This window comes from Cervus canadensis, chromosome 31 (assembly GCF_019320065.1).
Source record: "Cervus canadensis isolate Bull #8, Minnesota chromosome 31, ASM1932006v1, whole genome shotgun sequence".
Taxonomy (NCBI): domain Eukaryota; kingdom Metazoa; phylum Chordata; class Mammalia; order Artiodactyla; family Cervidae; genus Cervus; species Cervus canadensis.
The window spans coordinates 5812275-5831775 of NC_057416.1; the positions used below are offsets into that span (position 1 = coordinate 5812275).

The 19501-nt window shown below is 43.9% G+C and overlaps 1 protein-coding gene and 1 pseudogene across 1 annotated transcript; one reads left to right on the plus strand and one right to left on the minus strand.

Annotated features, from left to right (window-relative positions):
- Positions 1 to 966: 966 nt before the first annotated feature.
- Positions 967 to 3943, minus strand: LOC122432279 (zinc finger protein 239-like). Its single transcript, XM_043454083.1, has 3 exons — positions 3932 to 3943; positions 3685 to 3807; positions 967 to 1683 (listed from the first exon to the last, which is right to left on the minus strand). The coding sequence occupies exons 1-3, from the start codon at positions 3941 to 3943 to the stop codon at positions 967 to 969; spliced, it is 852 nt and encodes a 283-aa protein (XP_043310018.1).
- Positions 3944 to 13470: 9527 nt separating this feature from the next.
- LOC122432280 lies at positions 13471 to 14519 on the plus strand (annotated as a pseudogene).
- The last annotated feature ends 4982 nt before the right edge of the window (positions 14520 to 19501 follow it).

The window sequence follows — 19501 nt, forward strand, 5'->3', positions numbered from 1 at the left end:
CTAGGCAAGAATACTGGAGTGGGTTGCCATTTCCTTCTGCAGGGGAACTTTCCAGATCAGGGATTGAATCCATCTCTTGCATTGCAGGCGGATTCTTCACCACTCAGCCACCTGGGAAGCCTGGTTGTGTGTTACAGATTTCTTTTGCAGGCTCCCCCTTCTACACAGGGTCATTTTTTCTGATATGAAATCTGTAGCTCCACTGTGACTTTAGGATTGCTGCATCCTTAGTGTGATAATTTCCTGTTGACTGAGAAGTAAGTCTACAAAGACTTCCCTTCCTTCACAACACCGAGGGTGTGTCATACAGACTGAGCACGTGTGGAACAGAGTGGTTGATCTACAGAAAAAGAATTTCTCAGAACCTTCTGTGAAATCACTTCACTAGGATAAATTATTTAGAAGTGTGCCCTGGTATTGCTCAATATACTTTAGTATTTCTCGAGAGTCTTCATCTTTGTTCTTGTTTTAGTGTTTATTTTTTTCCTTGAGTTTCTTGAGCACACCAAGCCTGGGGCTCCACTGAACATTAACAGTGATTACAATCTTACTGGTTCTCTTCATGGAGTTGGCTCATGTTGAACAATTAATTATGAAAGAAGAACTAGGTGTTGCTTATCCTCTGCTCATGACCTCTAGGTACTCAGGGGCTTTAGAGTTGGGAGCTATTGCTGCAAACGCCCATATTGTATTTACGGAGGGAGTTCTGCTAAGTTACCTAAGGTCAGGCCAATGACTAAAGGTTTTGCCACAGAGTTAGCGCACATGTGGATCTACGTCCACAGGTGATGCCTGTCTGGACCGGGGAGTGCGATGCCTGAAGGAGCCTCCATATTGATTACAGACAGTTACTTTAGTGAGTGTGAACTCGGTGAATTTAAATACTAACGCTATGGCTGCTGTTCCTCCCACATTCCTCATGTGTGGAATGTGGAAGGAACAGCGTGTCATGTCAGGTGAGAAAGTCTACTGAGGGCCTTCCTGATTTTCTCTTTGGTGCTGGGTTCCCTCGTGTCGCCTAAGGGAAGAGCCATGACTAAAGCACTTCCCACAGAGCTGACACTCATAGGGCTGCTCTCTGGTGTGTGTTCTCTCATGCCTTCTCAGGTTTGCATGTTGACTGAAGGCATTCCCACACTGCCGACATTTATAGGGTTTCTCTCCTGTGTGGGTCCTTTTGTGCCGAGTCAATTCAGAACTCTGACTGAAGGCCTTCCCACACACAAGACACACGTGAGGTTTCTCTCCAGTGTGGATTCTCTTGTGCTGACTAAGGCCAGAGTTTTGGCTAAATGTTTTCCCACACTGATGACATTCATAGTGCTTTTCTTTGGGGTGGATTTTCTCATGTTTTCTAAGGTAAGAGATTTGATTAAAATTTTTCTCACACAGACGACATTTGTAGGGCTTCTCTCCTGTGTGAGTTTTCTCATGTTGTTTCAGGTAGGAACTTTGACTAAAGAGTTTCTCACACACATGACATTTAAATGGTTTCTCTCCAGTGTGGACCCGATTGTGGTTTCTAAGGTCAGAACTTTGAAAAAAGCCACTTCCACAGAGACCACATTTGTATGGTTTCTCTCCAGTGTGAATCATCTTGTGTCGTCTGAGGCTAAAGCAATTACTAAATACTTTCCTACACAGAGGACATTCACACAATTTGCCTCTACTGTGAATATGACCCTGTGCATTAAGGAATGATCCTTGACTAAGGGACTTTCCACACCGTTTGCTGATATTACGTTTCCTTCTTAAGTGAACTGATGAACGTTGAGGGGAATATCTAGAAGGAACTTCATCTCTCAAATCCGTGCATCCAGCAGGATCCCCTTGCGGGTGAGAAACCTTTTTGAGGAAAGGAGATATGAGGCTGTTACTGGTTTGCGCATGTTCAGGTAGACACTCATTCATCTACATGTTCACCCTCGAACATCAGCTCATAATAGTCTCCGGTTAAAATGTCTCCAGTGTTAGTTGCAAACACATGTTGTGTTACTCCCCTGCAAGCACGAACATTCTCTTTTATAGTTTCCCAATCCCAGATATCAGATTAATTTTGAAGATTTCAGTGTGTTCTAGAGACTAGGAGATGAAAAATGTTTGTGCAACTTATCTTTTCCCCCCTTATATTATGATTTTGAGCTCATATTAACTTCTTAACCAATTTCAGAGTGTCTAAAACTTTGCTCAGGAAGAGCTCAGTCTCAATTTACAGGCAATTGTGCTCAATTACCAACTTATCTCACTGTAGGTCTTTCATTTGAATGACTGGGGTTCCCACCCATGAAACTTACCATTGCCATGGTAGGGGATATGTGTTTCCTGTAGACACTTTGCATGACTATCATTTCTTGTCGTCTAAGGGGTCTTTCACTGCCTAAAGAAATGTGAAAAGTATAGATTTTAGAGTGGCAATAGGGAAATAAAATGTAGACAAACACCAACGTCCATGTGAGTATATTTCAAAAATTGGTACTCGGAGAAACTGTATATAACAAAGAAATACTCTATGTAGTAGAAATGCTTTAAAAATATTGTCTGCTAGAAAAAAGCCCAGGCTTAAAATAGAAAAACATAATGTGGTGACGAGATATTGGGTCAGAAAATTAAAAAAAAATTTAAGTGGCAGGATCAGGACAGGAATCACTATGTGAAAGTTGAAGTGTGGTATAGTCCACAAGCACCTTTTTTCCATAGGAGAGAAAATATCAGGAATATGAATTGTGGTGATAGGGGCCCAGAATTATAACAATGCGAGGAATATGCCCCAGTGTCCTCACTTCCACTTTGGAATATATCCCTGCCCTCATCAGACTTTCATTTGGTGTCTCCGTGGACTTAATACACCGGCTGAAACTGTTTTGCCCTGAAGCTCAGGCCCCTGACACTCACCTGCTGCTTCAGTCCACAGCTCTTTTCCTTGTTCCAGCTGGGAAATCACATCTGATTTGCTGATCTGATAGCCTGTTTGATTTAAAAAAAGAAAGGTGTGGATTTTGAGTCTAGGCTAATTACTCTTTGCTGTGCTCAAAACATGGGTAAGGTACTGGGGAAAATAGAGAGACAACTGAGGTCAGTGCAGGTGACAACATCCTGAACAGACAGGACAGTGAAGGTCCTTCCTCAGACCAGGAGGAAACCCAGAGCAGCAGCAAGAACAGTGAGGCTGTTCTTCACTGGTCTTCACTAGGGGCTGATGCCCATGCACCAGTTCAGAGAGCAGTCACAGAATCCTCAGTCTTCAAATGGGAAAGATCAAAAGACTCTACAGTGGGCTGAATATTTCTACCAAACAGGATCCAGTAGTGATTCACCTTACAGGAAGAATCAAAATTATGTCATATATAGGACTCTGCTCTCAAGCCTTTATGGAGTGATTGGAATAGAAGAATTAGTTTAAAATATTTGATCCTTTTATTTATGGATTAAAATGTCCATTGAATCCCCCGTCCAGTTCTGAATGTTGAGACTAAGTATCAACAAAGATATGAAACCTGCTCAAGGTGACCTTTCAGTGTGGTAACAAAAAGTACCATGGAAAGGAACAGCTTCCTTTTATGTAGTTAGGAGGACAAGCAGAGAATCAGGAAGCAGCTGGAGTGGGACTCAGGATAGCTTGTTCAGTGAGTGAGTTAACAGAACGGACACAGGTGCAGGTACGTCCCTGTTGACAGACTCACCTACAGAGACCAGGTGGGTGATAGTTTCCATCATCACATTTCGGAACAGGTTTTTCTGAGACATGTCCAGCAGGCTCCACTCTTCCTGGGTGAAGTCGACGGCTACATCTTCAAACGTCACCGATTCCTAAAGCATCAGAGATGTTCTGGTTTAGACAGAGCAGCCCTACCACTGTCCAGAGTGGGCGGCTGAGCTGAGGAAGGATGGGGACTAGGGTGCAGCTTCAGGAGAAGGAAGCATCACTACTCACCAGGGGCTCCATGCTCAATAGCTCAGTCACCGGGAGCCTTTCTCGGGATCTCACTCACAGCCGATCCAAGCACTAGGCAGGCCAATCTGAGGATGGAGAAGCCACAAGACCCTACTCCTGTGCTTCCAGACCCACCTGAATTCAAGCCCCCAACCTTCAGCTGGGTGTAGCCCCAGCCCAGCACTCAGAAACCAGTGGTGCGTCCAGGGAATACCATGCAGCTTCTTCTCTCCCAGATCCCATGTGAAGAGCTAGAGCTGCGGTTGCTAACACAGAAAGTCAGAGTTCAGAGAGTCCGCAATAAGAACGTGCTTGGCGCTGACTGTGTTCATCAGCCTTCGGCATGCGGAATCACTCGTGTCCCCCCTGATCCCAGCCCTCGGGGACCCCGACTCTCGCAGAGTAGGTGGTGGCTCACTGCTGTAGGTAAGCACTCCGGAAGCCCCCAGTCATCTCTTGCCTTATGCGCCCACAGTGCTTCTCCAACAGCCCTGGCAGTCCTCCGGAAACACACTGCCTTCCAGCTCTCCCTCAACCCTGAGGCTAGTTCTGTCCCCCATGGATGTGGATATCAATTACCCTAGGACCTCTTTTAGGATGGAGTTAAATTGAGGACTTATTCCATTTGGAGGAACCATAGCACCCACCCTGCCAGCCTCGTCCTTAACATCCCCCACACCAGAAAGTAGCAGGAGTCCAGGAGTCACAGGGTTACTGTCATAAACTATCTCAATCCTCCTGGTCAAGGATGGTCAGAAATATGGAGATTTAGAAGGAAATTGCTTTATTTACCAATATACAATGGACACCCAGAGGTTCCAAAATTTTTAGTATATGACACGGTTTCACTAGATGGAAGAACAGCTGCCATTTAATTTTGCTCAGTCTGTGTCTTGTGTTACCCTAAACACCTTTAGGGTAACAAAGATCACCCAGAAGCAACTCCTTGTTATGTGTCTTTTCATGATTTATTGCCCAGTTTGAGGGGAACCTCTTTATATATCCAGTCGATCCCCTCATCACATCTTGCCTATCTTGAAACAGAAACCTTCCTGAAGATATTTGCTCTTGGGTTTCTGCTCTCCAGTTCTCCTTTCACCATCAAAGTGAAAGCCTAGGGATCATTCCCTATCAGAAATGAATTCCTCTGCTCACTGTGGAGAGGAATCTAGTGTCCAGGACAATGAACAAACCCCAAGATCCACTCAAGAAAGTCATTGGATTAGTGATTAGATTAACCAGAACTGTTGAAACTCAAGTTGGGAGGGACTGTCCAGGAAAACCAATCAAGGCTGGGCATAGATTGCCTTTGGTTTAGACTTCAATTTCTAAGTGTAGTGAAATGTTCTTTTTCACTCTTAAATTTCTTCTTCTATTGATAATAGGAATATGTAAATTCCTATGATATCCAGGGAAACCCCAGGCATATGCGAAAGGGCATTCCTACTGTAGAAAGAAGATAGAACCTCAGCAACCCTGGCGATGTCCAGCTTAGAGGTCATAGGAATCAAAGGAGGTTAATAAATATTAAATTTTTGGAAGAATTAAAATAAATATTTGAAAACATTTATTTTATCTTGAGATAATTATTTTGACACAAAAATCCATCTCAAGACACATAAGAAATAAAATGAAGAAAATCACTTGATGAAATCCATAAAAGAAAATTTAGCAAAGCAGAAAATGAAGTATTTAAAAACAAACTAGTAAAAGCATAGTTGTAGATCAATGGTCAGCAGAACTTTTCAAGATGAAGGACATGTTCTGTATCTGTATTGTGTGAACAGAAACTGCCCCACACAGAATACCTGAAATTTGGCTGGCACTACTAAGGATGTGAAGTTTATCTGTTTAACTGCATTAATTTAACTGTGTGTATTGGAGATCACAAGATCTAGGTATATAAAATAGATTCAAGACAAGAATGTTGGAGCTGAAAAAAATCACGAACAGTCCGAGTAGCAAAGAAAATGTTGACATGGTATGATTCAGAGACCATAAAAGGATGCTTTGACTCCAGTGTCTAGAGACAGATAAGACTTATAACATTTAAGGGAATGAAACACTCCTATCTCAGTTTGGAGGACTCACCAATACCCCAAATTGGAGGAGCCGGTGAAGCCAAGTGGATTCTGAGGACTCCACAGTAAGCAGCTGATTTCTTTCTTCAAGGTCCCCAAAAGTCCAGCTTCTTCTCTGAACAAATGCATCCCTCTGTCTGTTTGACTTCTTTTTATACCTGAATAACAGTTTATAACACAATCTGGGCTATGATCCACCCTATCGGATCTTGAGCTTAATAAGGTTGCAGTCTGTGAGCCACACCCTGTTCAATTTGATTGGATTTTCTAAACTAATTTGAAGTTATAACCCACACCCAGTGTTGAAGAGCAAAGATGTAGTGACAATGAGAAGATCCATCATTTCCTTCTTCATCCATAAATGCTTCTGATGGATGTATTACTGTATTGGAGAATACAATATAGTACTGTACTGAGAACCATTCAATATCTTCAAATAACAGGGCATCAGATACCCTGGGATTCTGAGGAAATGAAGCTGGGACTCTCTGGGAGAAACATGGAATTAAAAATAAAATGCAAGATGAAGAACTATGAACATTTGAGATATAAGTAAGTGAGTGACAACACAAGATCTTTTGCTGGTCTGCTGAGCATGACTCTTAAAGCACTGGCTGCACAGTACTTTCAAGAACATGTTAAGAATCTATTAACTGTGCAAAGAAAATGAGAAGACAGTTTTACACTCCAATATTAATTAGTGAGGAAATGAACACAAATGTTCCTACGTAGTGAACTACTGTAAATTATTTTACCTCCATATGTCGTGTACAGTTGATTTAAATATTCGAGTGGAAATCTTACGGGTGTGGTGATGGCTCTTTAAGCTTAAAATTCCTGGTTCCCGAATGGAAAAAAATTAACCAGAGGACACAGTGAGTATTTCATTGTTTCTGAGGACATTTTGCTTATACCTCATACAATGCCTAGTGATCCTATTGTCTCATGCATTTCAGTTCCATCTTCCATATTCATTAAAGAGTAGTTCACCTGAAACTAGTATATTAAGTTAAATCCACTATACTTCAATTTTGAAAAAAGAGTATTTTGAACTTTTATCATTGTCATTCAATCTCCATGGAATCATCCTTTTCCCTTAAATTCATCAGTTTATGTGTAAACTATTTCCTAAATGAAACAGATCATTTTGGATATAGGCACTTTCCACCACAAAATTTAAAGAACTCCTGTAGGGTTCTTATGCCATCTCCTACATAGCAGGGAAGGAATTACATTCATCTCAGCTCAGGAATTTATTTGTTTTTTTCCATTCTCTCCTGGCACATCAGAATATATGTTATGATTTAAAACATATGCACTCTCTTTTCATCTAATCTTTATTTTTTTTCACATTTATTTTTATTAGTTGGAGGCTAATTACTTTACAATATTGTAGTGGTTTCTGCCATACATTGACATGAATCAGCCATGGATTTACATGTGTTCCCCTTCCCGATCCCCCCTCCCACCTCCCTGTCCATCGCATCCCTCTGGGTCTTCCCAGTGCACCAGCCCTGAGCACCTGTCTCATGCATCCAACCTGGGCTGGTGGTCTGTTTCATCCTTGATCGTATACTTGTTTCAATGCTATTCTCTCAGAACATCCCACCCTTGCCTTCTCCCACTGAGTCTAAAAGTCTGTTCTGTACATCTGTGTCTCTTTTTCTGTTTTGCATATAGGGTTATCGTTACCATCTTTTTAAATTCCATATATATGTGTTAGTATACTGTATTGGTGTTTATCTTTCTGGCTTACGGCTTACTTCACTCTGTATAATGGGCTCCAGTTTCATCCATCTCATTAAAACTGATTCAAATGAATTCTTTTTAATGGCTGAGTAATATTCCATGGTGTATATGTACCACAGCTTCCTTATCCATTCGTCTGCTGATGGGCATCTAGGTTGCTTCCATGTCCTGGCTATTATAAACAGTGCTGCGATGAACATTGGGGTGCACGTGTCTCTTTCAGATCTGGTTTCCTCAGTGTGTATGCCCAGGAGTGGGATTGCTGGGTCATATGGCAGTTCTATTTCCAGTTTTTTAAGAAATCTCCACACTGTTTTCCATAGCGGCTGTACTAGTTTGCATTCCCACCAACAGTGTAAGAGGGTTCCCTTTTCTCCACACCCTCTCCAGCATTTATTGCTTGTAGACTTTTGGATAGCAGCCATCCTGACTGGCGTGTAATGGTACCTCATTGTGGTTTTGATTTGCATTTCTCTGATAATGAGTGATGTTGAGCATCTTTTCATGTGTTTGTTAGCCATCTGTATGTCTTCTTTGGAGAAATGTCTGTTTATCATCTAATTTTTAAAAGTACAGTTGATATACAATATTTTATTTGCTTCAGATGTAGAACATTGATACAGTATTTTATAGATTATGCTCCACTAAAGTTATTGTAAAATATTGTCTGTATTCCTTGTGTTTTGCAATATGTTGTTTTTGTCGTTGAGTTGCTAAGTCATGTCCAACTCTTTGAGACCCTAAGGCTGTAGCATGCAGGCTCCTCTGTCCTCCACCATCTTCCAAAATTTTCTCAAATTCATGTCCATTGAGTCAGTGATACTATATAACCATCTTATCCTCTGTTGTCCCCTTCTCCTGCTCTCAGTCTTTCCCTCAATTGGAAAAGCATCAGGATCTTTTCCAGTGAGTCAGCTCTTTGCATTGGTGGCCAAAGTATTGGAGCTTCAGCTTCAGTATCAGTCCTTCCAATGAATATTCAGTTTTGATTTCCTGTAGGTTTGACTGGTTTGATCTCCTTGCTGTCCAAGGGACTCTCAAGAGTCTTCTCTAGCACCACAATTCAAAAGTATAATTTATTCAGCAGTCAGCCTTCTTTAAGGTCCAACTCTCACATCCGCAATGTATACTGGTAGCTTATTTATTTTATGCATGTAGGTTTGTTCTTCTTAATCCTCAACCCCTATCTTGTCCCCCTTACCTCCCCCTCCCAAATGGCAACCACTAGTTTGTATTCTGTATCTGTCTTTTTCTGTTTGATGTTGTTTATTTGTATTTGTTTAGATTCACACATATAAGTGATAACACATAATATTTGTATTTCTCTGTTTGAATTATTTCACTTGGCATAGTATACAATTCAATATTACTCAGTCATAAAAATGAAAGCAATTTACCATTTGCAAAAACAAGGATGGACCTGGAGGGTATTATCTGTTTATCTGTGGATGGACACTTAGGTACTTCCATATCTGGGCTCTTGTAAATAATACTAGTGTGAAATGAGAGGTGCATTTATCTATTTGAATTTGTGTTTTCCTTTCCTCAGATTTTACCCAGGAAAGGAGTTTTGGATCATAAAGTAGGTCTGTTTTCAGAAACCTCCATACTGTTCTCCACAGTGGCTATACCAATTTGCATTCCCACCAACAGTGTAGGAGGGTTCCCTTCTCTCCATATTCTAGCCTACACCTGCTAGCTGTACAATTCCAATGATAATGGTGACAGGTGTGAGGTGAAATCTCATTGTGGATTGGACTTCCATTTCTTTGATTAGCATTGTTGAGCATCTTTTCATGTGCCTGTGGCATATTTCTTCTTTGTAAAAATGTCTGTTTTGACCTCTGCTCAACTATTTATTGCTTTTTTTTTATATTGAGTTGTATGAGTTGTAAACCAACCATCACTTTAAACTGCTTCTCTCTGAACCCTCTCTTAGCATTTAAATATGTTATGACATCACCCAACCTGAAATTTGAAATGAAACATAAAAAGATAAGCAAACAATTTGGATTCCTTTTATTTCTAATGGTTTCCCTCTCATACCCTCTTTAATCCAGGTTGAGGGTAGAGCTTATTAGCATTTCTCCCCACCTCAAACAATCTTGTGTTTTGTCCCTATTAATTCATAGACATGATTCTTGCCAGCAAAGCTAATGTCTGATCAAAACACAAGTCTCATGAGATGACATCAGTCTTCATGTTATTTCCATCCTGAGCAGAAGGTGATTCCTTCTGTTGTGAGCCCAATTTTCCCTGGAATCTTATCACTTTTGTCACAGTTTTGGATACCAGAGGGCAGAGGAGATGGAACTTCATGTGCTGGGTATTTATTAGGGAGTGATCTCAAGATAACATAGAGTGAAAAGATGAGGAAGAAATCCATGCACTTGGGAAACCCGGCTTCACCTCAGCCGCCAGCAAGCGCTGGCCAAGCACACACGCAAGCTCGACCAGGGTGGATAGCAGGAATGCGGCCGGCTGAAAGAGGAGAGGGAAAGAGCTGGCTTAAAGCTCAACATGCAGAAAACTAAGATCATGGCATCCGGTCCCATCACTTCATGGCAAATAGATGGGGAAACAGTGGCAAACTTTATTTTTTGGGGCTCCAAAATCACTGCAGATGGTGACTGCAGCCATGAAATTAAAAGACGCTTACTCCTTGGCAGGAAAGTTATGACCAACTTAGACAGCATATTAAAAAGCAGAGACATTACTTTTCCAACAAAGGTCCATCTAGTCAAGGCTATGGTTTATCCAGTGGTCATGTATGGATGTGAGAGTTGGACTGTGAAGAAAGCTGAGCACCGAAGAATTGATGCTTTTGAACTGTGGTGTTGGAGAAGACTCTTGAGAGTCCCTTGGACTTCAAGGAGATCCAACCAGGCCATCCTAAAGGAAATCAGTCCTGAATATTCATTGGAAGGACTGATGTTGAAGCTGAAACTCTGATACTTTGGCCACCTGATGTGAAGAACTGACACACTAGAAAAGACCCTGATGCTGGGAAAGATTGAAGGCAGGAGGAGAGGGGGATGACAGAGGATGAGATGGTTGGATGGCATCACTGATTCAATGGGTTACCAAACTCAGTGAGTTTGGGTAAACTCCAGGAGTTGGTGAGGGACAGGGAGGCCTGGCGTGCTGCGGTACATGGGGTTCCAAAGAGTCGGACACGACTGAGCGACTGAACTGAACTGGACTGAGGGGGAGTGACACTGGGAGCTGACAGTCAGTACCGAGTGGTGCTGCTGGGCAGGTGTGGATCAGGACCCTGCCTCCCAGGAGGTAGCCACTCTGCCAGCCAGCTGTCCTCACTCTAGAGAGCTGGTGGTGTCCTGTGGGGGTCCTGGACCAGGTCTCTCTGTGCCCAGAAACCCCTCCATATAAGGCTGGCAACGGGGTTAAGTGCCCTGTCCTCACGTATACGTGGATTCCTTTCTCTTCCTGCTCCTAGGCTGTGCCCCCAGATGTATTTCCCTGTTAAATCTAGAGCTCTGCTGCCCCTGAGAACTGATGTCATGACCCTGTCACTCACTCCGTAAAAACCTGTCTCTTATCTCCGATTGCTATAGGTTTATTACCATCATTAATATAATGAGTACATCTCCCTCCCCATGTTCATTGTTGCCTTCATTGTTATTGTTTGTTAATCCTCTCTATTCCCATTACTGTATATTATAGTACATTGTCAGTCAGTTAGTTCAGTTGCTTATTTGTGTCCGACTGTTTGGGACCCCATGGACTGCAGTACACCAGGCTTCCCTGTCCATCACCAACTCCCAGAGCTTGCTCAAACTCATGTCCATTGAGGTGGTGATGCCATCCAACCATCTCTTCCTCTGTCGTCCCCTCTCTTCCTGCCTTCAATCTTTTCCAGCATCAGGGTCTTTTCCAAGGAGTCAGTTGTTTGCATCAGGTGGCCAAAGTATTGGTACTTCAGCTTCAGCATCAGTTCTTCCAATGAATATTCAGGACTGATTTCCTTTAGGATGGCCTGATTGGATCTCCTTGCAGTCCAAGGGACTCTCAAGAGTCTTCTCCAACACCACAGTTCAAAAGCATCAATTCTTTGGCACTCAGCATTCTTTATGGTCCAACTCTCACATCCATACATGACTACTGGAAAAACCATAGCTTTGACTAGGTGGACCTTTGTTGGTAATGTCTCTGCCTTTTAATATGCTGTCTAGGTTTGTCATAGCTAGTACATTGTGGTTATTGATATACAACACTGAGAGGAGATGCTCTTCGGGAAAGTGGTTCCAGCTGTACCACAAGATATCTTTTTCTCCTGAGGAGCTTCCTGAAATATTCCAATTCTTGATTCTACCAGCTGTGAAATAGATAACTAACAAGCATATAATGCACAAGCATAGGGAATATGGTCAATATTTTATAATTATTTTATATGGAGTATGATCATTAAAAATATTGAAGTACTAAATGCTGCACCTGAAAGTAATATAATCCTGTAAATCAACGGTACTTCAACTAAAAAAAAATCAGTAAAAAATAAGCCAGTTTTTAAAACATAGAAAACACAAAAAGAATGAAATTTTAGAAGCCAGATTGTATCTCCTACCAAATTCATATGTTCAGCTCTTCACGTTGAAGAGACCAGAATGGGGGACGTCCCTCATGATCCAGTGGTTAAGACATTGCCTTCCAAGGCAAGAAGTGCAGGTTCCATTCTTGGTTGGGGACCTAAGATACCACATGCTGCAAAATGTGGCCCCGAATTAAAAATAAATCAATAAACCTTGAAGAGACCCTAATGGGGCTATCTATGGAGACTGTTTGTGATCCCATGGACTGTAGCCCCTCAAGCTCTCAGTCCATGGAATTTTCCAGGCAAGAACACTGGAGTGGGTTGCCATTTCCTTCATGTCTATGGAGAAGGGGCAGATAAAGCAGTGTTTAGGTTAAAGTCATGCCCTCAGGGTGAGTCTCTCATCTCAGCAGACTGGTGCCCTTAGAAGAAAAGCAAGAGACCCCAGAGTCTGAGGAGGGGCAGGCCACCGGAGGATGCTGTGGGTGGATGGTGGTCACACTCTAAAAACAGAGGCCTCAGGAGAAAACGAAGCAACTACACCTTGATCTGGAAACTTCATGCCTCCAGGACTGAGCCTCTGCTTGCAGTTGGAAATCTTTATTTAGACAGAAACTGGACTGTGGACCTCTGGACTTAGGCTGAGGGGAGGTGTGGTTTCACACCAAACCCCTCAGAGCATGTTTCCCATTTCTATAACCCAGTCACTCGGGAGGCAGAGACCAAGCCTTGGGCTCAGATCTGGGGACTCCCAGGACCAGACCTGGGGTTGTGAGGTTCAAGGACTGAAGAAGTGCTTTAAAAGAACAAATGTTACTAGAACTCCTACTGTCAAATATCTATCATCTGTCCAACTTCTTTCTCATAGCTTTCATTTCAGGTTTCTTTTCCACACATCTTGAGTTGACTTCTAATTTCAAATACTTGGGATGAATGTGGATGATTCCCAATAAGTTTTCATCTTTCTAAATATATTACAGTTTCACCATTTAAAAAACTATCTTTGGGGAATTCCTTGGCAGCCCAGTGGTCAGACACATACAGCTGTGCATCAAGGCACCCAGGATATCTCATTTTCTTGTGCATTTTGTCACCTGTGAAATCTGGGACCCACTTCCGAGCTGAAAGAGACATGAGCTGGGAGCTGGGCTTCGAACATGGGGAACACCTGCAATATGAATGCAGTGCTGCAGTGCCTGACTGACACACGAGCCCTGGGCAGCTCATGCTGTTCCAGCAGCATGGACCATCTGTCCCAACCAGATCTGTGTGCTGTGTGCTATGCAAACTCACATCACTCGAGCCCTCCTTCATTCTGGAGAGGTGATCTGGCCCTGGAAGGACCTGGTTGCTAGCTTCCACAGATATAAGCAGGAAGATGCCCACAAGTTTCTGATGTTCACTCTGGACATCATGCAGCAAGCGTGCCTGAGTGCCCATGAGCTGTTAGACCATCCCTCTGAGGACAGCACCCTCATCCGTCAGATCTTTGGAGGGTCCTGGAGATCTCAGATCCAGTGTCTCCACTGCCTTGGTGTCTCAGACACTTTTGACCCATGTCTGGACATCCACTGGATGTCATGGCAACTCAAGGGTGAACGAAGCTTTGAGAGAGTTGGTGAAGCCCAAGAAGCTAGATGGTGGCAATGCCTATCATTGTAGCATATGTCTCCAGAAGGTGCCAGCCACCAAGAGGTTGACTCTGCACCGTGTTCCCCATGGTCCTGACCCTCGTGCTAAAGCGGCTCTCAGATTTCACAGGTGACAAAATGCACAAGCAAGTGAGATATCCTGGGTGCCTTGATGCGCCACCGTACATGTCTGAGTGGAAGGTAGGACCCCTGGATTATGTGCTCTAGGCCGTGCTGGTCCACTCTGGGAGGAGCTGTCACCAAAGACATTACTTTTGTTGTGTGAGAGCTGGAAACGGCTAGTGGTACAAGATGGACAATGCTAAGGTCACCCCCTGTGCCGTGGCCTCTGCCCAGAGTGCCTATGTTCTCTTGACATTCAGAAGAGTGAAGGAGGCGATGGAGGTAGCGCCAGGAGATCCCTGGGGGCTGACCCCACAGGTGTGGATGCAGCCCACGGCGAGCCTGCAGGAGATGCCAGCCCTGGAGCTCCTGGGTCGGAGGAGCCCCTGGAGGAAACCGAGGTTCAAGAAATCAGCTTAGGGGAGCGGAGGCGCCTCCAAGAACACAGTTGACCTTGGATTGAGTTCCACCTCCGGAAGGTCGAGTCGGCCCCACCTGCAGCGGCAGTCCTGATCCACCTGTCGAAATATGGAAACGGGAGGAAAACGAAACTTCCTGAACAGGAAAACGACAGGCTCAACAATTCAACCAGGGACCCCCGACCTCAGGGGCCAATAAACGTCGGCAATGACCCTTGTCTTCGAGGGGGAGGCCAAAACCAAGAAAAGTAGCAAGAAGAATCAGAGGCCTCTGGATGCCCTGCAGTAAGTGCTGTTGTACACGTCTGCATGCACACTCACAGAGATACACACACACACACTCACATAGACACACACACACATTGACACACACACTCACAGACACACACACTCACACATTCACATAGACACACACACACTCACATAGACACACACTCACATAGACACACACACACTCACATAGACACACTCATACACTCACATAGACACACACACACTCACATAGACACACACACACAGACACACACATTCACATAGGCACATACACTCACATAGCACACACTCACAGGCACACACTCACAGACTCACACACTCACATAGACACACACACACTCATATAGACACACACACTCACATACACACACACACTCTCATACACTCACATACACACACACACTCACATAGACACACACACACTCTAATAGACACACACTCACAGACACACACACTCACACATTCACATAGACACACACACACTCACATAGACACACTCATACACTCATAGACACACACACACTCAAATAGACACACACTCACAGACACACATACTCACACACTCACATAGACACACACTCACATAGACACACACACTCACACACTCACATAGACACACACACTCACATAGGCACACACTCACAGACACACACACACTCACATAGAAACACACACACTCACATAGACACACTCATACACTCACATAGACACACACACACTCAAATAGACACACACTCACAGACACACATACTCACACACTCACATAGACACACACTCACATAGACACACACACTCACACACTCACATAGACACACACACTCACATAGGCACACACTCACAGACACACACACACACTCACATAGACACACACACTCACATAGACACACTCATACACTCAAATAGACACACACTCACATTGACACACACTCATATAGACACACACACTCACAGACATACACACTCACACTCACATAGACATAAACACACACAGACACACACACACAGTCACACACATAGACACACACACTCACATAGACATACACACTCACACTCACATAGACATAAACACACACAGACACACACACACAGTCACACACACTCACATAGACATACACACTCACACTCACAGACATAAACACACTCACAGACACACACACACACAGTCACACACATAGACACACACTCTCATAGATACCACACACGCACACACTCATTCACTTGACACACACAGACACACACAGAGTCATGTATAGGAACTAGTTGGTGTTCTGGGTGTGAATAGTGAAAGGACTGTGTCTGGACAGTTCACGGGACACAGAATTCAGTATGAACTTTCCCTCCTGAGATTTGGGGTGGGAGATCAACTGTGAAGTTGTTGGAGGGGATGGCATTGATGACTAACGTATTTTCTTTTCCTCACTGGGTTGGGCTTTCTTTTCATATTAACATGACCACTTGTAGTAATTTTACTGTTAAATGTATTCTGTATGCTCTGTGCCTTTTTCATCTGATTGGTCTCCCGTTTGCCTGAGAGGAAACACTAATACGTATTTCATTTGTGGTGTGTCCCTTCTTACAGCGTGTGCAGCCCGGGGGCCCTCCAGACACCAAGGACACATCTGTCCGAGGCCCGGTTCTCACGTGGATGCTGCCCTGCAAGCATCGCGTTGGGGACATCACTGGGTCCCCTGCCTACCATCCTGAGCTCTGCCCAGGACCCTCCGTCCCTGCCCAGCTCACAGAAGCAGGCCTCCTTGGCCTCAGCCCTGCCCTCACATTGCAGGTTCAAGCCACGCATCCTGATGTGACCACCAAGCCATGCCCCCTGCCCTGCCCCCCAAAGACTGAGCCAGGACTCTGATCTCTGCATCCCGGCCACAGATGAGGGGGTCTGCCTGGGTCCCCATTCAGGACGCAGGGTCCCTCAACAGGTAGAGACTCCCAGACCCACAGAAAAGCACTCAGCAGCTGCACGGGGAGGCTGACCGGACTGTCCGTCTCCGCTCAGCACAGACGGATGTGGACAGAGAGACACGTGCTCAGGTGACCAGCCCTGACCTCAGCCTCCCCACAAGAGGACTGCCCTGACCACTGCCCAGATCTGCTGCCTGCCTGTTCCCCATCCAGCTGTTCCAGGCTGGCCCCTAGAATGGTCTTTACCAGACTGACCGATGGATGGTGGGGCTCCAGGTTCAGAAGAATGTCCTTCCTCCAGCATCTGGAGTCGCCACCCTTTTCTGTCAAAGCCCTCATACCTTCGGTGACCCTGGAGGGCATGCTCCCTGGGTCCCGTGGCCTTTCTTCTTTGATGACTCTCTGCTCTGGTTCTCCTTTGAGCAAAGTGACTGGAGTGAGAAACTCCCGTATAAACTGAAACGTGGTTTTCTGCCCCAAATGGCTGAGGAGGGGCGAGTACAGGGCATTCACCGCTCCCTGTGTGTGAGCGGAGGAAGGAGCCCGGAGTGACATGGGAGGTAGACATGCAACACAGCCTCTTCTAACTGTGGACGTTTCAGGAGAAAATAACGTGGAACTTATAAAACTGGCATATGAAAGGTTTTTTAACTTTTTAAAATTTTATCATGAGGTAATCTGAGTAAACTAATTGAATAGGAATTTAATTGGAAATAAAGAGCTTTGAAATTAGTCTGAATTTGGGGAAACTCTGGTTAAAGGACTGAGCTATGGGCTATGTGTCTTTTAAGAGTTGCCCTGTCCTGAGACAAGAGTTTTGTTTTATAAAAATGATTGTAATATTTAGTGGAACTATATGTAAGTTTGTTCTGTATTTTCGAAGTCTCCTGTAAATGTGTTATCATACTTTCATCATTTAAAAAATTGAAAAGAAAGAAGGGAAAAAGTTTTGTTTTATAGAAGATGAGAGTTTTGTCTCTCTGGAGGTGTTTTATAGAAACCAGTGCATTTTGTTATTCAATAGCACTGTTTTAAAATGTCTTTCAATGTTATTAAATCCACAAAATATGATATACTGTGCAGGTATTTTGATTTCTAAGTCGTCACCAATCGACTTTATGTTTTATTTATTAAGTTTAGACTAATGATATGTTCATGTGCTTGGTCGTGTCCAACTGTTTTGCAACCCCATGGACTGTAGCTCACCATGCTCCTTTGTCCATGAAAAATTTCCAGGCAAGAATACTGGAGTGGGTTGCCACTTCTTCCTCCTGGGGATCTTCCTGACCCAGGGATCAAATCCGCATCTCTTGTGTCTCCTGTATTGGCAGGAGGGTTCATTACCACTTTGCCACTTGGGAAGCCCATATTCCTGATTGTAGGGTAAGGGAGTTAGAGAAGGCGAGGTTCGGAAAAAGAACAAGACCAGCACTTTACAGGAACGGATCACCTTTAATGAGGTGAGAAGGGGCAGCAGTCAGATTAGTGAGCTGCTGCACTAACCCAAGAAAAGAGTAAGTGTATGTAGGCATACACGTGGAGATCTACTGTCTTAAGGGGGCCTGTTCTTCTCCACGGTGTTTGGAGTAGTTATTTCTTAAACGGCTGGGGCAAGGAAGTCTGCAGATCGGCCAGAGGCTGGGGCCAGCTGGGAGCTGGACGTAATCAATCTTAATGTCCACTTTTTTTTCTTCGGGTGAGAGAGTTCTTTGTTTAGCATAGGATGGTGGGGAGGACCTGAAGGGGTTTTAACTCCAGGCTATTTTGAGCCGTGTAACTTTCCTTCACTGATAACCTGTGGCTTAATAGAAATGCAGTCCTTTGGGTATCCAGGACTCAACTCTAAGAAAATGAGATTCTACAAGGTAGATGGACCCAGGAATTTGCATTTCTAGCAAGGCTCTTAGGGATGCTGAACATGGTCCCCAGACCTCCCTCCAGCAGCACTAAGGTAAAGGGCAAGCACAGCACCGCCAGTCCCTGAGACCCACTGAGTACATCTTAACACAGGACTTCTTGTTCTTAGCGAGACCACCATCACTTCTCAGATTACAGCTTGCACTGAGCTAACAAGCAAAGACTGGAGGGGAGAAGGGGGTCTGTTCTGTGCAAGGCGACCTCTGAGCAACACCCAACCTTCATTCAGTAACACCAACTGCATTGAGCAGCTATTCTGCTCTCCTGGGTGGGCTGGGGGCCCTTTATCCTGGGCCCTGTGCTGAGAAACACAGTTCATGATATGAGCACATCGTCATGCACTGCAAGTGGTCACAGTCCATTTACACACTGGAGTGGAAACCTTCGGATGTGCAGATGGCCCATTCAGCTTAAAGTTCCTGGTTCCAAGCGGAAATAATTAAACCAGGGGACACAGAGTTTCACTGTATCTGGACACTTTGCTTGTTCTTTCTCATAAAAGGCCTGGAAATCTTATGACAGCAAGCATTTCAGTTTCATCTCCTATGCTCAGTAAAGAGCGGTTCTCCTGAAACTAAGATAAATCAACACACTACTTCAGTTTTTTAAAAAAGATTATTTGAAACCTTCACCATTACCACACAATCTCCACAAACTCATCCTGCTCTCTTACATTCATCAGATTATGTGTAAGCTATGTCACAAGTGAAATAATTAATTTTGGATGCAGGCACTTTCCACCCTAAGATTTAAAGGACTCCTGTAGGATCATTATTTATACCATCTCCCACATAACAGGAACAGAACTGTCTTTCATCTCCGCTCAAGAATTTATTTCTACACTTGTGTTCTTTTCCTATTCTTTCCTGCCAGTTCAGAATGTATCTTATGAGTTAAATTGAATTCACTTT